This window comes from Lagopus muta, chromosome 11 (genome assembly GCF_023343835.1).
Source record: "Lagopus muta isolate bLagMut1 chromosome 11, bLagMut1 primary, whole genome shotgun sequence".
In the NCBI taxonomy this organism is placed as follows: Eukaryota; Metazoa; Chordata; class Aves; order Galliformes; family Phasianidae; genus Lagopus; species Lagopus muta.
The window spans coordinates 19,005,419-19,024,294 of record NC_064443.1 but is presented as its reverse complement, the minus strand read 5'-3'; the positions used below and the strand labels follow the sequence as shown (position 1 = coordinate 19,024,294).

Sequence of the window (18,876 nt, the reverse complement as noted above, 5' to 3'; positions counted from 1 at the left end):
ACTCCCGGCAAACAATGCTAATGAGTGACTGCACAAGGGATGCCAGGTCTCTAGAGGCAGGTGATGCTGATGATGACATCTAAACCCTGAAAAAATGTGAAGACTTTGAGCTGAAGTCCTCAGTCCTTTTCTTACAAACTGTGCTGTGAGTGTGATGGGCTGTAGGTAGAGGTGGGAGGTTCTGTTAGCTGATCAGCTCCTTACATTTCCCAGTCCTCTCACCTTTAACAAGGCAGTGTAATGCATCAGGTGTCTGCAAGTTGTGCAGAGCTGCGTGAGCCCAGTGCCCCATACACACATTCCTTGTCATTCATGTGTTCCTCCTTTTCCTTGTCAATCCTATAAAGATACATACATATTTGCTGTAGTTTTGAATCACGTTTTCTTGAAGGCACATCACCATTTGCTTACTGAGTCAGCAGACACTGTCTTCCAGCATCCACACAAGAGATGAAACTGAGAAGTATTTTTAGGACAGGGAAAGCTTCTGCAGTAGCAATTAGCATGTTGGGACAAACGTCACTAAATAAGCAGGGAAGCAGACGTAGGTAAGACCAGTTCACTTGTAGGAAATGCATTTTGTGCTTTGCACAGCCACTGCTCAGCTGCAGTCACTACAAGAAGTGAAGCATGCAGTGACTGACTGGCAGCAGCCAGTGGCTCAGTGGGGTCCCCTCTAATCAGGGTGGTGTTGGCCTGTATGGCACTCAGGTAACTTCCTATGTTCCCTACAGCCGCTCCTGTTCTTTTCCTTCCTTGTAGCTCCTTTTAGTCTTCCCACATCAATAATGCATTAAGCTTGTTTATGGCTGAGGTGCACTGCTCCAGCTATTGGTGATAGTGGCTGCTTGTTCTCACAGTGATGGGCACCTGAAGCAGCCTGGAAGCACCGAGCAAAAGGCATGAAGAGGCCAGAAGTACCCCTGCTCTTTCACAAAGCCCTGCTGCCTGGCTTTTAACATCCAGTAATCTCTAACTGTTCTCCAGCCTTTTTTTTCTGGTGGCAGGGAAAGGCATATGCTGTATAATTTATCTGTTCCGAGGCCGCATGTGAGAGAGCAGATACAGGATTATAGCAGCAGAAAAGTTAGTGCAAGCCTCTCTTAGGATTTCATGTAGTAGGAGGTGGTCATTTTTATAAGTTAAAAAGCAATAGGTTGAGATATACATCCAGCACAGATTAACTAAATTTCTTCCTTGGAGGCGCTCATTGAAATGTATGCAATGTTCACTCACTCTTGCGTGAGATGCTGCACAGAACTTTCAACAGTACAATAAAAGCCTGTGGCGTGGAGAAAGAGCTGCAGTCCTTTGCTGCATCTAATACAAATCTTTGGCTGGGACAAAAGCCTGTGACAAGACCAGATGGAGCCAGTGCTTGCGAGTTATTTCACAGAGACATTTGGTTACTGCTGTCAGGGCGATCCACGTTACTGTGCATACCAAAACCTTCCTGGTATCTCATCTGGGACAACTGTGGGAAATGAAAAGGCCACACAAAATTGAGTAATTCTTGCAGAGCCCCTGGCAAAGCGGGGCAGGGTCTGTGTGCAGCTCAGGCGAGGGCCATTATTTTGCCAGGAATGCTTCATCCCAGGGACAATAGTTTATGTGTCATAGAAAACTGTCCCAAGCCAATCACATGCCAGAAAACACAATTATTGCCTAACAGACCTTAAACAAAAGGCTGATTCATGTGCCATGGCCTAATCACCGTGCTTTAGCACTAATTGCAAGATGTGGATTACCAAGTGTCAGGTGATCCTCATTTACACCCCCTCATTTACACCTATGCCAGAGTACTGCTGGCATGCAGGGCTCTGGGAGACACTGATTTGATGGCCCTTCCCATGCACTGCACATCATCTGTTACCAGCACTGTTGGGCTTCACAGAAGTCAGATCAATGTTGAGATTTATCCCTTCCAAGACCTCAGAGCTGGGGAGGAACACGTGGAAGGCCCCGGTCCCTGTCCTTGCCCAGGGAACAGAGCATGTCAGCCTGGGGCTGGGTCAGGGCTGCAGGTAACAGGCAGGGCCTGCTGAGATGAAGCAGATGACACTTAGTGATGGATGGAGTAAGAAGATTAGGTTAACTAAAGATTTTCATAGCAGCTAATGGGTTCAGAAAAATAGCTAAAGCTTCTCAAATACATTTTGCACAGACCATTAGGCTGCCAAGAAAACCCATTTGCTCGCTGAATAGCATCAATAGTCCACATGTTATTCACATTGTGTAAGTTCTATGAGATGAATTACATATAAAATTAATTGCACTTCTGAAGAAGTAACTGGCACAAGAAGTCACGTTTTGGTTATTTCAATAAGGTACTTCTCCTGTGTTTGTAAATGAAAGACAACAGACAAATACATTTTGTACTAAGTGAAATAGCCTTTATAAAGAGCTCACCTCTACTAAAAGTAGCCTGCCTCTTCTCTGCAACACACTTACGAAGCACTGTCCTCAGAGCAGCTTTCTGCTTTGCATCCCAGTGGCAGGATGGAAAGCTCCTGCTGGAGCTTGGGGACTGTGACCAGGGAAGGCTCTTCTGTTTGCTTTCCATCCTTTCTCCTGTTTGGTTTTACTCTATTAATAGGAGTTAGTTGGTAAGCTTCCTCGAGATCCTGCTATCTTAAAACTTCATGAACAAACAAAAACGTTAACACTGAGTCACTTATCTATGGGCAAAACGTGCGTTTGTGCTTTTCCATATGGCGCTACAGTGCATAAATTCATCCCTCACTAAGCACTGCCCACATGTACCCTAAAGGGTTTATTTTTTCCTCTTTGACTAACACACGTTCGACAGCTTGAGTCAACCTGTAAAAAACATATAAAGGAAGTCAGCCTCAATAAAACATGCTTTGATGAAGACTGCTGGTTTAAATTACTGCTGGTTAATTTGAGGCAGACATGGCACCTCGGTTTACTGCTAGCCAGAGGAGCTTTAGGACAACGCTGCCTGGAGCTGCTCATGGCCTGCCCAGTGCTTAGGCTGGGCATGCTGCAGGACGCTCCTGGTTGTAGGATGCTGCTGACTGTAGGAGCACATTGATGTCAGGTTGTTCCTCCGGTGATCCTTTGGACTCAAAGCGACTCACAGGGGGTAGTACAGATGATTCAGAGGCACCAGAAGGGGTAGGTCTGCCCTCCACAGGAAGATACAGGCCATGTTTCTGGCCTGGGTCAACACTTCAGCTTGCACTGGGGCATGTCTTAGCCATTTCCCATACCCTCTGGCCTGATATCTGAGGCTGCGTAATTATATTAGGTACTAAGAGGGGGTGAGGGAGATGGAAAATCCATAGGGACATGATTAAGGTCCCCTTAGCAACGAAAACCAGTGTTGTACATGGCCTGCAGACATCATGATCCTATCACTGGGGGGGACTACTGATCCCCCAGCCTCCCAAGGTGCAAGTAGGCTGCATCGCTTTGGTCCTACTTACACCTTCCAAGGTACTGGATTCTAGGTTTTCAGGGGCAGGGAGCAGAAGATTATTTTCATTGCTAATTTGTGGTCTTACCCAATTACTGGTGCCTGTAATGTGGTCTGCAGCATCTTCAGGGCACTGGGTCTGCCATCTCTGGGCCTTCCATTCAGGTCCTGCAGGGTCTCATGAAGTCTCTTTGTCCACCCCTACAGGGACTGAAAGTCTGTCTTCAGGGCAGCCTTAAGAGCAACATTATAGCATCCAATGAACAGCCTTCTGTAGCTCTTCTTTCAATGGTGGTGAGGACAGAGTACTCCTCTGGCTGAGGGGGGCAACCCATTGTGCCACTGTTTGTGCTTGGGCCACCCTGTCTTAGGAAAGTGGGTCAGATCTTGCACCCACCCCTGGAATGGCAAGGTGGTCTTAACTATGACTTCAGATGTTTGAGTTATTGGCTCCACCACCTGAAGTGTGGAGTAGGCAGCCAATAACCGTTTTTCATTGATTGCTTTTGGAACACCTGTATGGGTCCTGACAGAGAGGTCTGTGGTGCAACACCTGGATATTATGCTCTGCCTCCTCCAGATCAGCCCCCAATTACGCAGCTTGTTGGATGATGGCCTCTGAGGCCACTAAAGAGTTCAGTAAGGACACCAGTGTGCCATACTGGTGGGGAGGGTCTTGTTGTAGTACGAGATCCCTCATTTCTGCCAAGAGCTTTAGCAGGTCAGAACTCTCTAATGCATCATCATAAATAGCTTTATTCATTCCTAGTTCTCTCACATAGTTTTGGAGTTCTTCCACTGAGGTCCAGAAGACAGTATTTATCAGTATGTCACTGTTGTTCAGCCAGGTAATTCTACATGCCACTGTTATCCACTGAATTAGAGAATGGTTCTCATCACTGTGTATTACCACTGCCTCTGAGGGCTGGATGTGTGGTAACAGATGCAAGTTTGGAAATCTCAAGCCCTTTAACAACCACACTTTCAACCCCTACCTCCCATAATCTCAAACATCATGCTGGCACGCTCTCCTGGGGTTGTTCAAGTTCTTGCAACAAATCCATAAGTTCAGCAGCTGCGTATGGGATGCTGTTTCATGCAGTGCAGTGTGGGCACTGTGCCACTCTTTGGGTGCCAACCCTGCTGGTCTACCCTGGATTTTCTTGGTCTTTTGAGTTATTATTGGTCTTAATTCTAGAGGATCTGAGGTTCCCAGATCTTCTAGTTGGATTTTAGTCTGTCTGGCCTTTTTGTTCCTGAACGCAACTAGGATCCTGATGATCCAAGTACTTTTTCCCTTCTAATGGTATGGGTTTTAATTTCAAAGGAGAATTTCCATTTGAAGGAGAGGCAGTTCACCCTGTCAAAGATGTAATTTGATTTTTCAGTTGTCTAAATGGGCTTTTAAAAGCTCATCTTCATCTTTTAATTCTTCCTCAGAGGAACGAGATGAGTTAATAGTAGCAGCAGCCGTGCCATAGCAGATGCTGCTATTACTCTTCCCTTACTTGTCAAAAGATTTTGTCTTAATTTATTAAAAAAATTCAGCCATTTATGAAGGGGATTTAATAATGGGACCATTGTCCCTGACAGGTCCCCATTCTTCAATAATTCATGCAGAACTTAGCCATATGGAACCTAAGAACCCCACAGTTTCTCCCAGGAGTTCCTCTTCAGGTGTATTAATGGTCCCAGTGACCATCCAACACACCAGCTTTTTTAAGATAATCCATCCTAAATAAAGCTGGCTGGCTCATCAAATATAATGCAATAATGTGATGGAAAGTACAGTGGGGTGGCAAAGTGTTTGGCTAGAGCAAGGGAAGACAAACCCAAATGCAGCAACTGCAAAAATGAAGGAAAAGAGCTGCTTACCTTTGAAAGGCTCCAGATAAGCAGGAATCTTCCTCAAAATACCCTTGCTTCCACTGCCAGCCCTTAAATGAGGTCTGGCAAGGGGTGGATCCTGGCCCCACCTCCTCATCACTCAGTACATTGCATGCACCTGAGCTCCCCTGGGCTGCCCCTGCCCTCCACCAGGTGCTCCATCAGCAGAACAAGCCCTGCCTCAGCATTTCTGCTACAGATGCTCCTGGTTGTAGGATGCAGAGTGTCTGATGTCCAAAGAGCAGCTCAGTTCTTTTTATCTTGATCCTTACAAATCTGAAGCTCTTAAGAAACACATGGGCCAATGCCATTATTTTAATGTCGAAAAGTCATACAAATATAGTTTTCTATTTTGCTTAGTCCCTGAGATTAAGGAAGATTTTTACCCTTTGGAGTGGTAAAAGCACCGGCAAGGATTAAAAGCAGCCTGCTTAGCAGCAGCCTTGTTCTGTTTCCACCAGCAGGGACTGAGCCCGGCTCTTTGGAGCTGAAGCCCTGAGCACCTGCCCAAATTAAAACCTAGAGCCTGACAGTGTGGTTGCAGAAACCCAACTGGTCCCCACCACCCGTGGCAGTGGGGGCTCCCACCACAGGCCTCTCCATCACATCAGCACCGTGCCCTCCCCACATTCCCACATGACAGAGCTCCAATGCTGGCCCAAGATAAATGATCTGCACAAGCAAAAATCCTGCTGGCTCTAAGTAAACATTTACCATTTCAGCTTTAAATAATGCCGGGTTGAGATCACAGCCATTAATATTCACTCTGAGATTTTTCTGTCTGCAAGCTGGCTGTGCTCCTGCCGTCACCAAGCCCTGGGTCTGCCTGGTCACCCCAGCATGGGGCTGCCTGGCCAGCAGCAGCCGAAGGGCATGAGATGCTCTCCTTTCACTTCTTTCTTTTGTTGTTGTAACAACCCTTACCTACACAGCCAGGGCTCAGATACGCCTTGTAATTCATGCACTTTTATCTCTTCCCCTATTTTTGTGCAGTTTGCCTGGGGCAGAGCCCTCGGCTGCAGTGCCATGGATTCCAGGGTCAGGCACAGCACTGCCAAGCTGTCCTGTGATGCAGAGCTACCGGCCAGGGCGAGGTCTGTGGGCACAGCTGGGGTTCTGTGGGTTGAGCAGAACAGCTTGCTGCCACCCACTGCCCTGGGATCCAGCCGTGTTTGTTAGGGCAGCATTCCACCACATGAAAACCTTGGTTTAAAAACAATTCTTCTCCTCTCATTGAATAAAGCTAAGATCTGTTCAAGATTCAGCCAAAAAATGCAAGACATCGGGCATGAGCATCCTGGACTCAGCCCGCTGGGTGCCTGCCTCGGTGTGCACATCTTCATTGGCCCAGTCTGGAAATGAGAATGGTTCACAAATACCCACCAGAGCAGTGACTTTGTGAAGAATGTCAAGTGCTTTCTTCATATCCCTGTGAAAAAATGGCTATTTCTCTATTTCATTCTATTGCTTTACAGTACTCAGGGCCTACGAGACGTGACGTGTGCAGGCAGCAGTGTCCACAGGTTACCACCCTTTTCTGCCACCATCTGCTCACTGACATCCAACTGTGCTCACTGCACTGCTTGCAATTCTTCAGACCAAAAGCCACGAGTGTTTTTTCACACGCATCACACCCACGTCAAGGGTTTAAAATTGCTTGCAGGAACTTACACTTGCAGGTGTGAAACACAGAGCAGAGGAATGGCCTGGGATGCTGCTGCCCAGTCCCTTCCTAACGGCCCGCACACCTCCATGAGAGCACTCCAAACCCAAACCTGCCTCTTGGGAGCATCGCTGTGCTGGCAGCACTGCTGTGGGATCCCAGCATGCAGAGCAGCAGGGAGGCAGCGCCGCTCCCCCCACCCTCACGCGGCATTAATAGTATTAATTGCACATCTAGCACAAAGAGCAATTATCAAAACATTCTGCTAAGCATCTTATCCAATAGACTGTTTACTGGAAAACACTCAACTGTATCAAAGCCTTTACAGAGAGCTCTTAGAAATTAATAAAAACGTTTGATTAGCACTTTCATGGATGCACAGATTCTGTATATGGCTGTATTATGGTGCATTTAATTATATATAAAGGCAATTAATGTCACAAATGAAAACTAAGCTCTGACTCAGCCTAAATAATTGTCATTATCCATCACATAGCATGTCCAGAAAGCTTAACTGCGCAATAATATTTATGAACAATAAACATGGCATTAACTCACTCATAGAATTTGGACAAGATTCAGCCTCTGTAATAAATGGCATAAAAAAAACCCCCAAAAAACAACACTCTGTTCCCTCAGGACTTTGTTAGTGGGTCTTTTTTGTGGTGTGTACCACAACATTAGTGAGGAACACTACTCTCATGTGCTCAGGTGGGTACCACCACGTTGCAGCTCACATGCATGTGCACATGGTCCCTTCTTACTCTGCATGCATGCTCCTCCAGCGTCTGTCTGTCTGTACCTGTGCTGCACTATCCTGCTGTACATCTCACCATGCCCACTGCCACAAGGTCATGGCTTCTGTGAAGGAAACTCCACCAGCTCTTCTTGTCTAAACAAAGTCCTTCCTCCTCATGAAACTGCATGTTGCTGTCATGTGCGTGACACCACCTTTGCCAGCAGCAGATGGGGACAGCAAGGCACACCACTGCACCCATGTGTAGGACTGCTAGAGATGCTCTGAAAACAAAGGTAACACTGCAGTGCTGCAAAGCACAGCCATTTGTAAAATACAGGTTTCAAATGGAGGTAAGGACTCAGTTTTGGTTTGAAAATGTGCAGTATGGAAAAGCAGACACTGCAGCTTCGCACCTTCACTGTGGCAGAGCCCCAGAGCTCTGCTCTCACCTCTGTGACTCCCTCCAGAGGTTGGATACAGACAGGGAGAGGTGGCCCAGAAGCCAGCTAACGCACTCACATTTTAGAACACCAACATTCATGCATAAATGCTTGTTTTTCTATTTGCGTGTGCGACACAAACAGTTACCTCTAGATGCAGATTCACGCATACATAGGTGGCTATTCGTGTCCTTCACCAATACATGTGGTACAGTAGAGGTGCACAAGGACAGGTCTGCATGTGGAGGTTGTGCTGCAGGGAGCAGAGTCCACAGGGCCTGACTGCACCACAGGGCTGCAACAGAAGGTGCTGAATAGCAGGGAGCAAAGCCAGCACAGCAGGACTCTGACACGGGGAAACATGGCAGGCTGGTATTGCCTCCTTGGTTTACTGGAAAGCTATTTGTGCCAGATATTTGAGACTGACTCTGTGTTAACACAGGTTTGGGGTTCTGCTGGATCTAATGCAACACGAAGTGGGAGAACGAAAAACAGAACCACCTTCAATGCACAGCACCCCAGTCCCACGTCATCCATTCCTCTACCTCCTCCTCATCCCCTCCTTTCAAAAAAAGGAAGAAACCAACAGACCAATTTTTGTCCACTCGGAAAAAAAAATTAAGGGTCTTACTAGGAGTCTTAGAGTTTGGTGGCTGCACACTTACTGCAGCCTGATGCTGGCTCTGCCCTTGTGTTTATGCTCTGTGCAGAGAAAACAGATAACACTGCAGAACCACTCTGTTTTCGTTATTTGTTGGGCTGATTATTCATTTCTTGCTAACAAAGCCTTTACTTGGATGTCATCTTTTGTCTGCTGCAATTAATGGCTGTATCTGTGAATATTAGCACAGCCATGGAAGGCTGAGCAGCACCCCCAGGCCCCAGGGCTGCCCTGCAGTCAGTCCAGCTCTGCCACTGAGGTCTTCATCGCCATGCACTGGGGCTGTCCCACAGCTGTCAGAGTCTCTTTTGATGCTGATTAACTTCATCAGTATAATTGATCAAGTTGTCTAGAGAAAATGGGAGGCTAAATGCTCTGCAAAGCAATCGTCAGATGTCACCCAAAGCAGCTTCTGCAGGTGCTGTGCTGCAGTCTGAAAGAGCTTCCTCTCACCTCTTGTCGCAGAGCTTTTCCTTTCCCCCCAGCTCTCTCAACAATTGCCCACTAGATTGACTTTGATTACTTGTTGATTTAACTGCATTTCAGTGTCTGTTGGAAAGAATATCCTTGAACGTCACCAAGAAGACTCAAAAGCTGAAGGGAGCACTTGAGCTGCGAAACATAGAGAGGTGAGGTGGGCTCTCTGTGCGGCTGAGCGTCAGCTCCAGCCCTCAGTCTAGGTTCCAGCACTTTGCACTGCGATTCGCCTTTTCCTTCTTTCCCTCCCCAGCCTCCTCCCACTCTTCTCCCACACCCATGGCTGATGCGATGGGGTTGTGCTGGTGGCCCCTCAGAGCCCCAAGGGGTTGGGATCTCCAGCAACGTCACGAAATAAAGTGTAGTCACAAGGGGGGAAGGGGGAGGGAGCAACTGAAAAAATATATTTATTGGAGTAAATAAAAAAAAGTTAACCAAAACCCTTTATTGATACATTCTTGGATAATATCACAAGATCGAGAGAATGGAAAGGAAGGGAGGAGGTCGCGGCAAAGATTGGTTCCACTAAATTGGCACATAAGCAGCAAGATTAACGAAATTACTTATTACAAACAGTATAAAACATACATGCTTTGTAAGTCCTTACCACACTGGTCAGTCATGGTGGGGCATCAACAAAGAAAAACCTCAAGACATGTAAAAGCCATAATCTTCCTTCCAAATACCATAAGAATTATTGAAATTATTGCAAAATAGTCAGATACCTTAAATAAAATAACAAAATAGAACACAAATACGAATATCAAACATAAATTATTAACATGTACCATAAAATACATTACTGGCATGCATTCCAAATATCAAGACCTGTACTAAAACTCAGCAAAACTCCCATCTGCATCCTCCGCAGCCATCGACGTGGGGGGCTCACCTGGCCAGCACAGTTTTTGGTCTTTAAATTCTTTTTTGTTTCGTTAAAAAAAATACATGGATCGCGGCGATACAATAGCAACCATACAGGTCATGTACACAGGTCTTTCGGATCCTTAGGTTTTGTTCGTTTTGACGCGCTAGGTCTCAGAGAATTGGGCCTCAATGAAACTGTGCATTCAAAAAAAAACCAAAACAAAACCAAAACAAAAACAGTGACCCAGAAACAACATGGATGGCGGTATGCAAAAATCCTCACAAACTGTACAGAAAGTTCAAAAACTCGCAGTCTGGAAGTACATAGAAAGACAGAACAGCCCCCGTGAGTCCTCGCAGTGCCGGGGAGCGCTCCTCCGTGCCGTGGGCTCGGCAGCTCCGCGGCGGAGCAGGGCCGGGCTGCAGCCCCACGCCGCAGCTCACCGCGCAGCGCACGCCGGGCTCACGGAGCGGCCGTGGGCAGCAGCTGGCGGCGGGGCCGGCTGGAGGCCCGTGCCGCAGCGCATGGAAGTCCTCTCCGTCCTCGCGCCCGCGGCCGGGCTTAGATAACCAGGTTGTTATAACTGACGTACTTCTTTTTTGCAGCGGGGCCTGAAAGACAAGTGGGAAACGGTCACCGGAGCGGCCGGCGAAGGCCTCCGTGGGGAGGCTTGTTGCTGTTCCCCCCGTCAGGAACGCGGAGCAGACCAGAGCCCCCAGAACCCAGCGCTGCCCAGTGCTCAGCACGGAGCCCTTCCCTCGGCTGTGACCTGCTGGGCACCCTGTGATCCCACGTGGGATTTCAGGACTTTTTCCAGCAGTGATGACATGATGACATTCACTCCAACTTCTTGCATCTCCTGGGCTAGGAGTTGGCTTTCTTGGGGGGGAGGGAAAAAGTGATTCTTGTTCCAGATTTATGACTTCTGGGATTTCTGGGGGTCAAGGCACCAGCTTTCCTAATTGTGGCCTTCAAATTAAATCTGTTCGCACACGTTAATTAGTAAAAGCAGCCAGTACCTATATTGTGAACAATGCTACCCACTTCTGTCAGTAAGTTGCAAATATTTGCAGCTAAATACTGAGCAAAATACAGTGTAGTACCCTGGTAGCACTGACAGCTTAGGGTCCTGGATGGCACACTCTTCATCAGGCATGTTAACAAAAACATCACTGCTTATATGCAGATTCTGTAACGAGGATGTGACTACATGCCCTGAGCTGATGGGGTTTTGAGTTGAACTGCATTCAGCGACTGAAGAAAAGGTCTTCCTCTGCTAAAGAGCTTTATTGCATTACTCTGAAACTCCACTTATCTGTTCTGCCATGCTCTACACAACAGTCGGTGCTGTTTGCTCAGTCAAGGCCTGATCCTGCAAAATGCTGATCTTCAATTCCCATTAACTGCTCTGGGGTGTGAAGGTGTTCAACACACGGGAGGATGAAACTCATTATCCTGCAAGACTAGACCGCAAATATCCAATAAACTATGGTATACCATTAAATGCTGAAGAGAGGTAAAATGCAATTGGAAAAAAAATGTGTAATCAGGAAACGGGTTGCAAAGTAATTACACGTATTATTTTGTGATCTACTTCAGCTTTATCCATTACATGCTCCAATTTCAAATAGCAGCAGAGTTCCTATAATAGAGAACTACACTGTGATACTCCCATGGCTGGTTCGTGTAACGTCACCCCTCCATCGCTTACAGGGCTTTCACTTTACCATCCAGCAACCCTGAAATTTTGCTTAATGAGTTTTCTCCTAAATTCTACCACAGCATCTCATCTCTCATTTTCAGTGTGACAGGAACCACCAGTGCCAAGTGAAGTCACCTTAGAAATATTTTGATAGTGTGTATAGTTTGATAGATCCTGTCAGCTCTCTGTGAAAAGATGAGCCCCATGCATCTCAGTCCTAGACAATAAAATTATTTCTGGAACTGCTCTGTTTCAACAGAAAAATGTACATGATAGAAGTATCACCCGTAATTCTGATGGAGTGATTAATGAAAGCTTCATGGTAATTCTAGGAGAGCAAAGATGATCTTCCCTGTTCTTAAGACTGTTCTTAAGACTGAAGAGACCACATCTCTCGTTACGCAGCTGCTGCATTTCACAGCTGCTCCTGCACTGACGCCAGGAACTCGGAGCCCAGCTGAAGCCTTCCAGAGAAGCTCCGATATGAAGACATCAGGAGAGCGACCGTCTGCCTCGATAATGAGTGTCAGCTCTTCATTACCATTGGGCAATTAGCAGCAGGTACAGATTTGATTTTTCTCAAAGAAATTAATTTACATGAAGATGAGGAATGCTAATGAAACATCAGCATTACCAGCACTCACCATGCTTTAATCCGTGATACACGAGCATGCCCTGTTCTGTAACTGGGAAACAGATACAGATCTCATTCACCAAGCTGCTGTTCGAGTCAGTAGACAACGGCTTTCCAACAATGAAAACAGATTGTCTTCTCACAAGTTACATATACATAGTAATTAATATGCACATAATTATGTCAACCTCAGCTGGCCACTGACTTGGCTGTACTGGAGGTGAGCCAGAAGCTGTGCTATGCAGAATGCACAGCGCAGGATGGTAGCTCCAGTGCAGAGACACACACACCAACTGCAGCCCATTTCCTGAGCTCAGAGCTCAGAAATAAGCAAACAAGCCGTGTGAGCAAGGTGGGCTGCCAGCTATTCTTAAATGCCCTGAGGAAAGGAAACATTCTGGACACAGATGGACTGCTTATTTGCACATGTACTTCCTCTTGAAGAATTTGTAACTTGTAATTTGTTTTCAGAGAAGGTGACCTCCTGCTACAAGAAGCTACGTGTTGCTGTTGGTGACAAGGGTCTTCTTTCTCTAATTGTGGTAAATGGCAACAAGTTAGCAGGAGAAGAATGCAACGCCATCTATACAGACAGGAGAGCTAAACTGCAAACAGCCTCCAGGCTGGGGCCTGACGTAGGTAAGCACCTCACGTAAGCGTTCACATGCTTGTCAAGCACAGCACAGCACAGGGCTCTTCAGCTCCCACTACGTTATGCCTTAACTTTGCTCCACTTAAATGGAAATTGCTTGGTCCACGTTACACTGGAAACCACTGGAGGCTGTCACACTTCCAAAAGGATGTGAAGATTTGCTCCAGGGATGCACAGAATGCTGGACATGCCATGACACATTACTGTGACAGAAGGATGGGGCAGTTCTGTGAACATTACGCTTACTCTCAATATGAAAGTAATCAGAAACTTTCAATGAGCAAGAAGTCAAGAGCAACACTTTCCAGTAAGGTCAGAAATGGAACTGACACACGATTTGCTAGCAGCTGGACTGCTGGGAGCACAGAGAGGCACCTCAGTCACCACAAAGCCCCAGCATTTCATGGCACGGCACTGACTTTAAGGATGAGACTGCATTCAGGATACCAACAAGTGATGCCTGCAGACATTAAATGACAATTGTTAAGTACTGGTTGTTGGTAGCTTGTACGCAACAGCCTTTCCCAGGAAGCAGATCCCCACCCTCCTCACATGCAGGCACTTCAAGCTGCCCTCACACTGCCTGCAGCTGAGCAACCCAGTGGGAAGAACATGCCCACAGCTCACTGCAGCTTATGGAAATGAAGACGACCTGTCTATCTGCACAGGGAAAATAAACACTACTTATTCGAAACACAAGAATTTATCAGAACTCTTCCTTTTTCAGCTACTATCCAGCCTGCCCAACGGGTTGGGGGGCAGTGGTAGTCTAGACCCATCCTCTGCCATAAGTGGGTGACAGAAATCAGAGTGACTGCATCGCCTGTGCCAACAACATATGAAAAACAAATACATAGAAGGAAAAATCCTCTTTGGATGTATGTTTCATCACTTGACTGGTTTTCATTATCTTGAGCACAGGCCACAAAGAAAGAAGCTCCCAGAGCATCCAAAAGCAAGGCAGATCTGTCAATACTTGCTCAGAGTGAGATTTAATCACTTTCACTTCAATTTTATGCACATTTGTTAACTCTTCCAAGCTTAAAGAGGAGAGATTTACAGTGCAAAAGATGAATTTTATTGCAGCCTACGGGCATCTCAGGCTATTAAAGATATGAAACATTGTCTTAGTACTTCCAGCACTGAACAAGAGCTGACACTGTGATGGCTACAAGCTTGGATCTGCTCTGATTTCCTTTGCAGTCATCGTGGCAGATCATGCTTACTTCTCTTTACACTTTCTTAATTCTCACCTGGAAACCAGTACCATCCATGCCAGGTAAAGCAGCAGCTGGGGATTAAGCTCCACTTCTGGCTCATCCGACAGAGAAGTGGACACGTGTGGTCCCTCCCATGGCTCTGTGCTGAAAAGCAGAGCTGTGCACACGCTGCCTTTAGCCGGGCAATACATGAGCAGGAACTGAGAGCAACAGCCCTGAATACTTTCACACGCTCACCACAAACCTGACAGAACCTAAATTTAATAGCTAAATGAACATAAATCGTTACACCACGTTTTCACATCGCTCCCGTTCTGTTCATTGGCAACGTATCCATAACAGATACCACCATTCCACAGTAAATTCCTGTGCTCAGTGCCTGTGTTGTTGGGCTGCTGTTTGTCTCTGAACTGCAGCCCGAACTGCCTGACTTTTACACAGATTATTCAGAACCTCATGTTTTAATAATGGGATACGAATATATTAAATTACAAATATAACATGAGTTAAAAGAGTGTTGCTCCATAATTGCTTTACAGCCTTCTCTTCCCATACATTGCATCGTGTTCAGCTGTCACACGTCCTTGTCACTCTCAGCAAAGCAGCAACAATTAGCAGTTCAGCACTGAGCACAGCCATAAATATCAGTGCTGTTGGAGTCGCCGAGAGGTTTGTCAGCAGATCAAGAAATACAACAGAGAGTGAGAAGCTGCTAAAGAGATTGCTTCTTTTTCCCCAGTCGCTAACTTACCTGGTACCTAAAGGCCTGATGGCAGCCTGCTGACAAGTGCAAAGGTGAGAAGGGCTGACTGTGCTGCCCAGCAAGGAGATAACCCCATGCCACATGGCACTGCCACTCCCCAGCCCTCCAGCTCCTGACAGGAGACCCCCACCCAGCCCTGACATACCTGGCAGGCCAGTGAGAAGACAGAGTCCTGCTTGGATAACAAATACCATGGGAATGGGTTCTTTCTGTCTGTGTGACTTTATCAGCCACCTGTCCTCCAGGAAAGCTCCTGAAGCACGGTGGAGAAGTGCTTCTGTTAAATATAGGCAAAACATCATAGTCTGCAAAGCACTCAGCAGAGCATTTGAATAACTTTTAGTTCTACTTAAAAGCCTTGCTGAATTGCAGTACACTTGACAGCAGCACACTAAGAAGAATGCAAGGTTTTATTTATTTTCTAATATATGCAGGATATATATCTATTCTGATGAGCATGGCCCTCCAGATTCTGCACATTATGCAGAACTCCCAGCAAGGGCTGCTTGCAGAGTAAATGCACTTTGGAAATTAATAGAAGAACAATTATGTAATAGAACTGTATAGATTTATACAGTCATCATGTATTTCTTTAGCTGCTCTTGTGACACACTGTGCATTACAGCATGTATTACTAATATACAGCTTGTAATCTCCATGAGATGCTGTAAAATCAAAACCAGAATGAAAGTGGGTGGTGTCAATTATATTTTAAGTTTGCCTTTACTTTTTTTTGGTGGTTTTCTTTTTTAAATTCCTTAGTAAGATTTTATCCCTCTGCTTTGCTTTTGGGAGCTGGTTTTCTTCCTTCTTTTGGCCAGAAATGGGAGGGATGCCACCATGAAGTTCTGCAAGCGACCAGGGCAGGATCTGCCCCTGCAAGATCCAGAATCCCCAGAAACTCCACTTCATCCCCATCTCTTTGGGATAAATGCAAACTTCCAGTACAAGATCACTTCAGTTCTGTTGGACGTCATTCATTGGGAACGCTGCTGATTTCATACAGCGCTCATGCCGCTGCCTCACCCTCTTGTAATTTAAGCTAAGGAACTCTTAGGAAACATGAGGTCAGACATCAACGAAGGATGTGCTGCTTATGACAGGAGCAGTAAAAATACATGGAGTGGCAGCCAGAGAGAGAGGCCTGGGGCTGGCTGATCTTCCAGAAGAGCAGGCGTCTCTGAACAGCGTAATTAGTTCATTAAATGCCATCAGAGAGGACGGAGGGACGGATGATGGCCGCAGGATGCTGAGATGAGGGCCTGCAGGTGCTGCCCGGCTTCCCGTTTCACTTCCACCAGCTCCAAACCCAAGTGTGTTTTTTAAGTGTGACAATCGGTACATTCTGTGTGAATCATTATCAGAGGCACAAGACCCTACGCTGTCACTGCAAATAGGATCAAATTAAGCAGCCGCAGACACGGAGCACAAAGCTGAGAAGGAGCTGAAATGGCAGAAATGGAAATGGAGCCAAGTTGCTTAGCAACCGTCCCCTCTTCCCCTGGATTGTGTGGGCCCTGAGACACCGCACTGCCAGCAGCTGTTGCTTGTAAGGTGAAGGAGCGCCCATGTTGCCGTGTGCCAGGCAGCGCCGCGCCGACCAGCAACGTGTGCCATGCATGGCAGGGCCTGCTCAGCACAGCCAGGCGGCTGCAACGCCATGGCCGTTTGCTTTCCTAAAAGTGGGGCAGCTCACCTGGCCAGGATGGTCTTCTCCAGAGAAAAGTTACTGGGAATGTGGAGCAAGGAAGGCTCTTCATCTGCACCAATTCCTTCTCCAGCACCAAACCGAAACCCTCACTCGCACTGTAGTGATGCTCCAGAAACCTCAGCCTGGGCATGCAGGGCCATTTCTGAAGGAACACACCAAAGTTTGCATCTCTCTGTTCCCATCTATGGGCGAAAGGGTTCCATTTAGGAGGTCGTCAGATTGTTGGAGAGGCTGCATTTTCTTCATTTACTTTGCTAATGAATAGCTTCCTGGATGGATGCGGTTTTGGAGGCATTCATCTCAGACTCTTCTGTAGAGATAACGCTAAAATCCACTTGTGTGCTGAAGTGATGCTTGCCTTGCAGCCCGAGTGGCCAGCATGGAGTGCAGCACTGGGGACGTGCTCAGCTGGAGGGCAGCCCTGAGAGGACGCTTCTGCCTGGGCTCTGGTCCTCTCTTAAGAATTCAGAGTTTTGTTCAATGCTAATCTCTTCTCAAGTTTTATTCATTTGATTGGAAGCGCTGCAGGGTGCCAGGAGATAATGGCAATAAATAGTAAATAACAAATTTCACTAGGTGTTAGGAAAAGCTTTAAAGTCTGCCACAGGTAATTTAAATATTTCCATCAGGTGTTCTTTGAAAGATGAGTTTTGCTAATAAACACTTTCCGGTGCCATTATGGTATTCGATTTGGCTTTGCTGAGGTTCATTAGGTTGGAAGATGCATGCAAAACAAGGCTGGAGAAATTGCCCTCCTCAGCCCTGCCTGCACACTGCAGAGGAGGCAGGGCTGCCTGCAGCAGGTTGGCATGCAGAGGAGGTGTTCCTGCTGCTTCACATACAAAGTGTTATCTGTGAGACTCCTGCTAGCAGGGAGAGAGAAAACACATTTATGTAGCTGGGAAGATGAGAGTCTTGCCTTTTTCTCATATATCCATATAAAGCAAACAGCTTGTGAAAGAAAACCAACCCAAACCCACATGCACAGAAACTGTGTAAAAACATGCAATAAAGTTTCTGAAACAAACTTCTTTAAATTAATTATGAGTAGCTGATAGGTGACAATAACAAAACTACTGCTCCCGAAGCCACTCACTGCGTCCTTCAGGACGTTGAAGATCACCACGTGGGTACCTGCAGACACATTTGCTCCAGGCACTCCACCAACGTGCCAGGGTTGGTCTGAGTGCTTTGAGCAGAACCCAGCTGGGTGAGGAATATAAGAGTGAGATCACCGTCTCTTGGGAAGCAAAAGTAAGTAGCCTTTTAAGTAGCCCACGGTTGAAATTCATTCACCTGTTGCTGCTAGGAACACATGCGAGCATGGAATTCAGTGCTGAGAGTTCACCTAATGGCATGGGAAGTGGTGAAGAAAATCTTAACACTGCCTGAAAGTCAAGTTTGCCTACATGTTTGCCTACAAGTCAGATTGGACAACGTCAATGAATTTTACCTTGTGTAGCCATGTACTAACGAGGGGTCACAAAAACACCAAATGCTTCAAAAGCAACCAACAGCAAAGCCACCAAACAAGCCTCCCCCACAGTAATTCAGAAGGACAAGGCCAGCTTCTCTTCTGGCTCAGCTCTGCAGCTCCAGCAGGATGCTGCAAGCCAGACGTCCAGCCAGCCCACCCAGCTGCATCACCACTGCCACCCCAGTCTCACTTCCAATCTGCAGAATGGTGGTAATGTTTATAAGCTCCTACGTCCAAAGGAAATCACAAGGTCAATGCTAATGCCCAGGAATGATGAATAAGTGATTAATGTCAGCAGAGCACAATCAGAGGAATAGCCTTAGCAATCTTGCACTTCTGAGCTGTTTTACATACATTTGATAAAGTGGATTCACCTGGTTCACCTCCGCTGCTTTCAGAATGCAATTAATAACGAAACAATTACTTCCAATTATTAGAATAATTACACTTATGCATATGCATACAAACGTAACACACACAGCAGGGTTGGCTCAATGCTGCGTGCATATTTCTATATGAAGAACGTTCACACATTCCTGTTTA

At 46.5% G+C, this 18,876-nt stretch overlaps 1 protein-coding gene and 1 long non-coding RNA gene across 5 annotated transcripts in view; both read right to left on the bottom strand.

Moving 5' to 3' along the window:
- Positions 1-1,360: 1,360 nt before the first annotated feature.
- Positions 1,361-5,335, bottom strand: LOC125698875 (uncharacterized). 2 transcript variants are annotated; one of them, XR_007379355.1, is made up of 5 exons: positions 5,315-5,335; positions 3,528-3,649; positions 2,410-2,586; positions 1,874-2,041; positions 1,361-1,474 (listed from the first exon to the last, which is right to left on the bottom strand). It is a non-coding gene; the product is annotated as an uncharacterized LOC125698875 (long non-coding RNA). The 2 variants fall into 2 exon arrangements; XR_007379356.1 differs by having other exon boundaries at positions 1,874-2,038.
- Positions 5,336-6,735: 1,400 nt separating this feature from the next.
- Positions 6,736-18,876, bottom strand: part of GRM7 (glutamate metabotropic receptor 7) — a 223,279-nt gene continuing 211,138 nt past the window's right edge. Inside the window, exon 11 of one of the 3 annotated variants that reach the window (XM_048957325.1) lies at positions 6,736-10,785. Coding sequence is in view for 1 of the 3 variants with exons in the window: in XM_048957322.1 (XP_048813279.1) it covers positions 10,736-10,785 (50 nt within the window). In the remaining 2 variants the exon portion in view is untranslated. The remainder of the gene's footprint in view (positions 10,786-18,876) is intronic. The other 2 variants (XM_048957321.1, XM_048957322.1) reach the window with 2 other exon arrangements.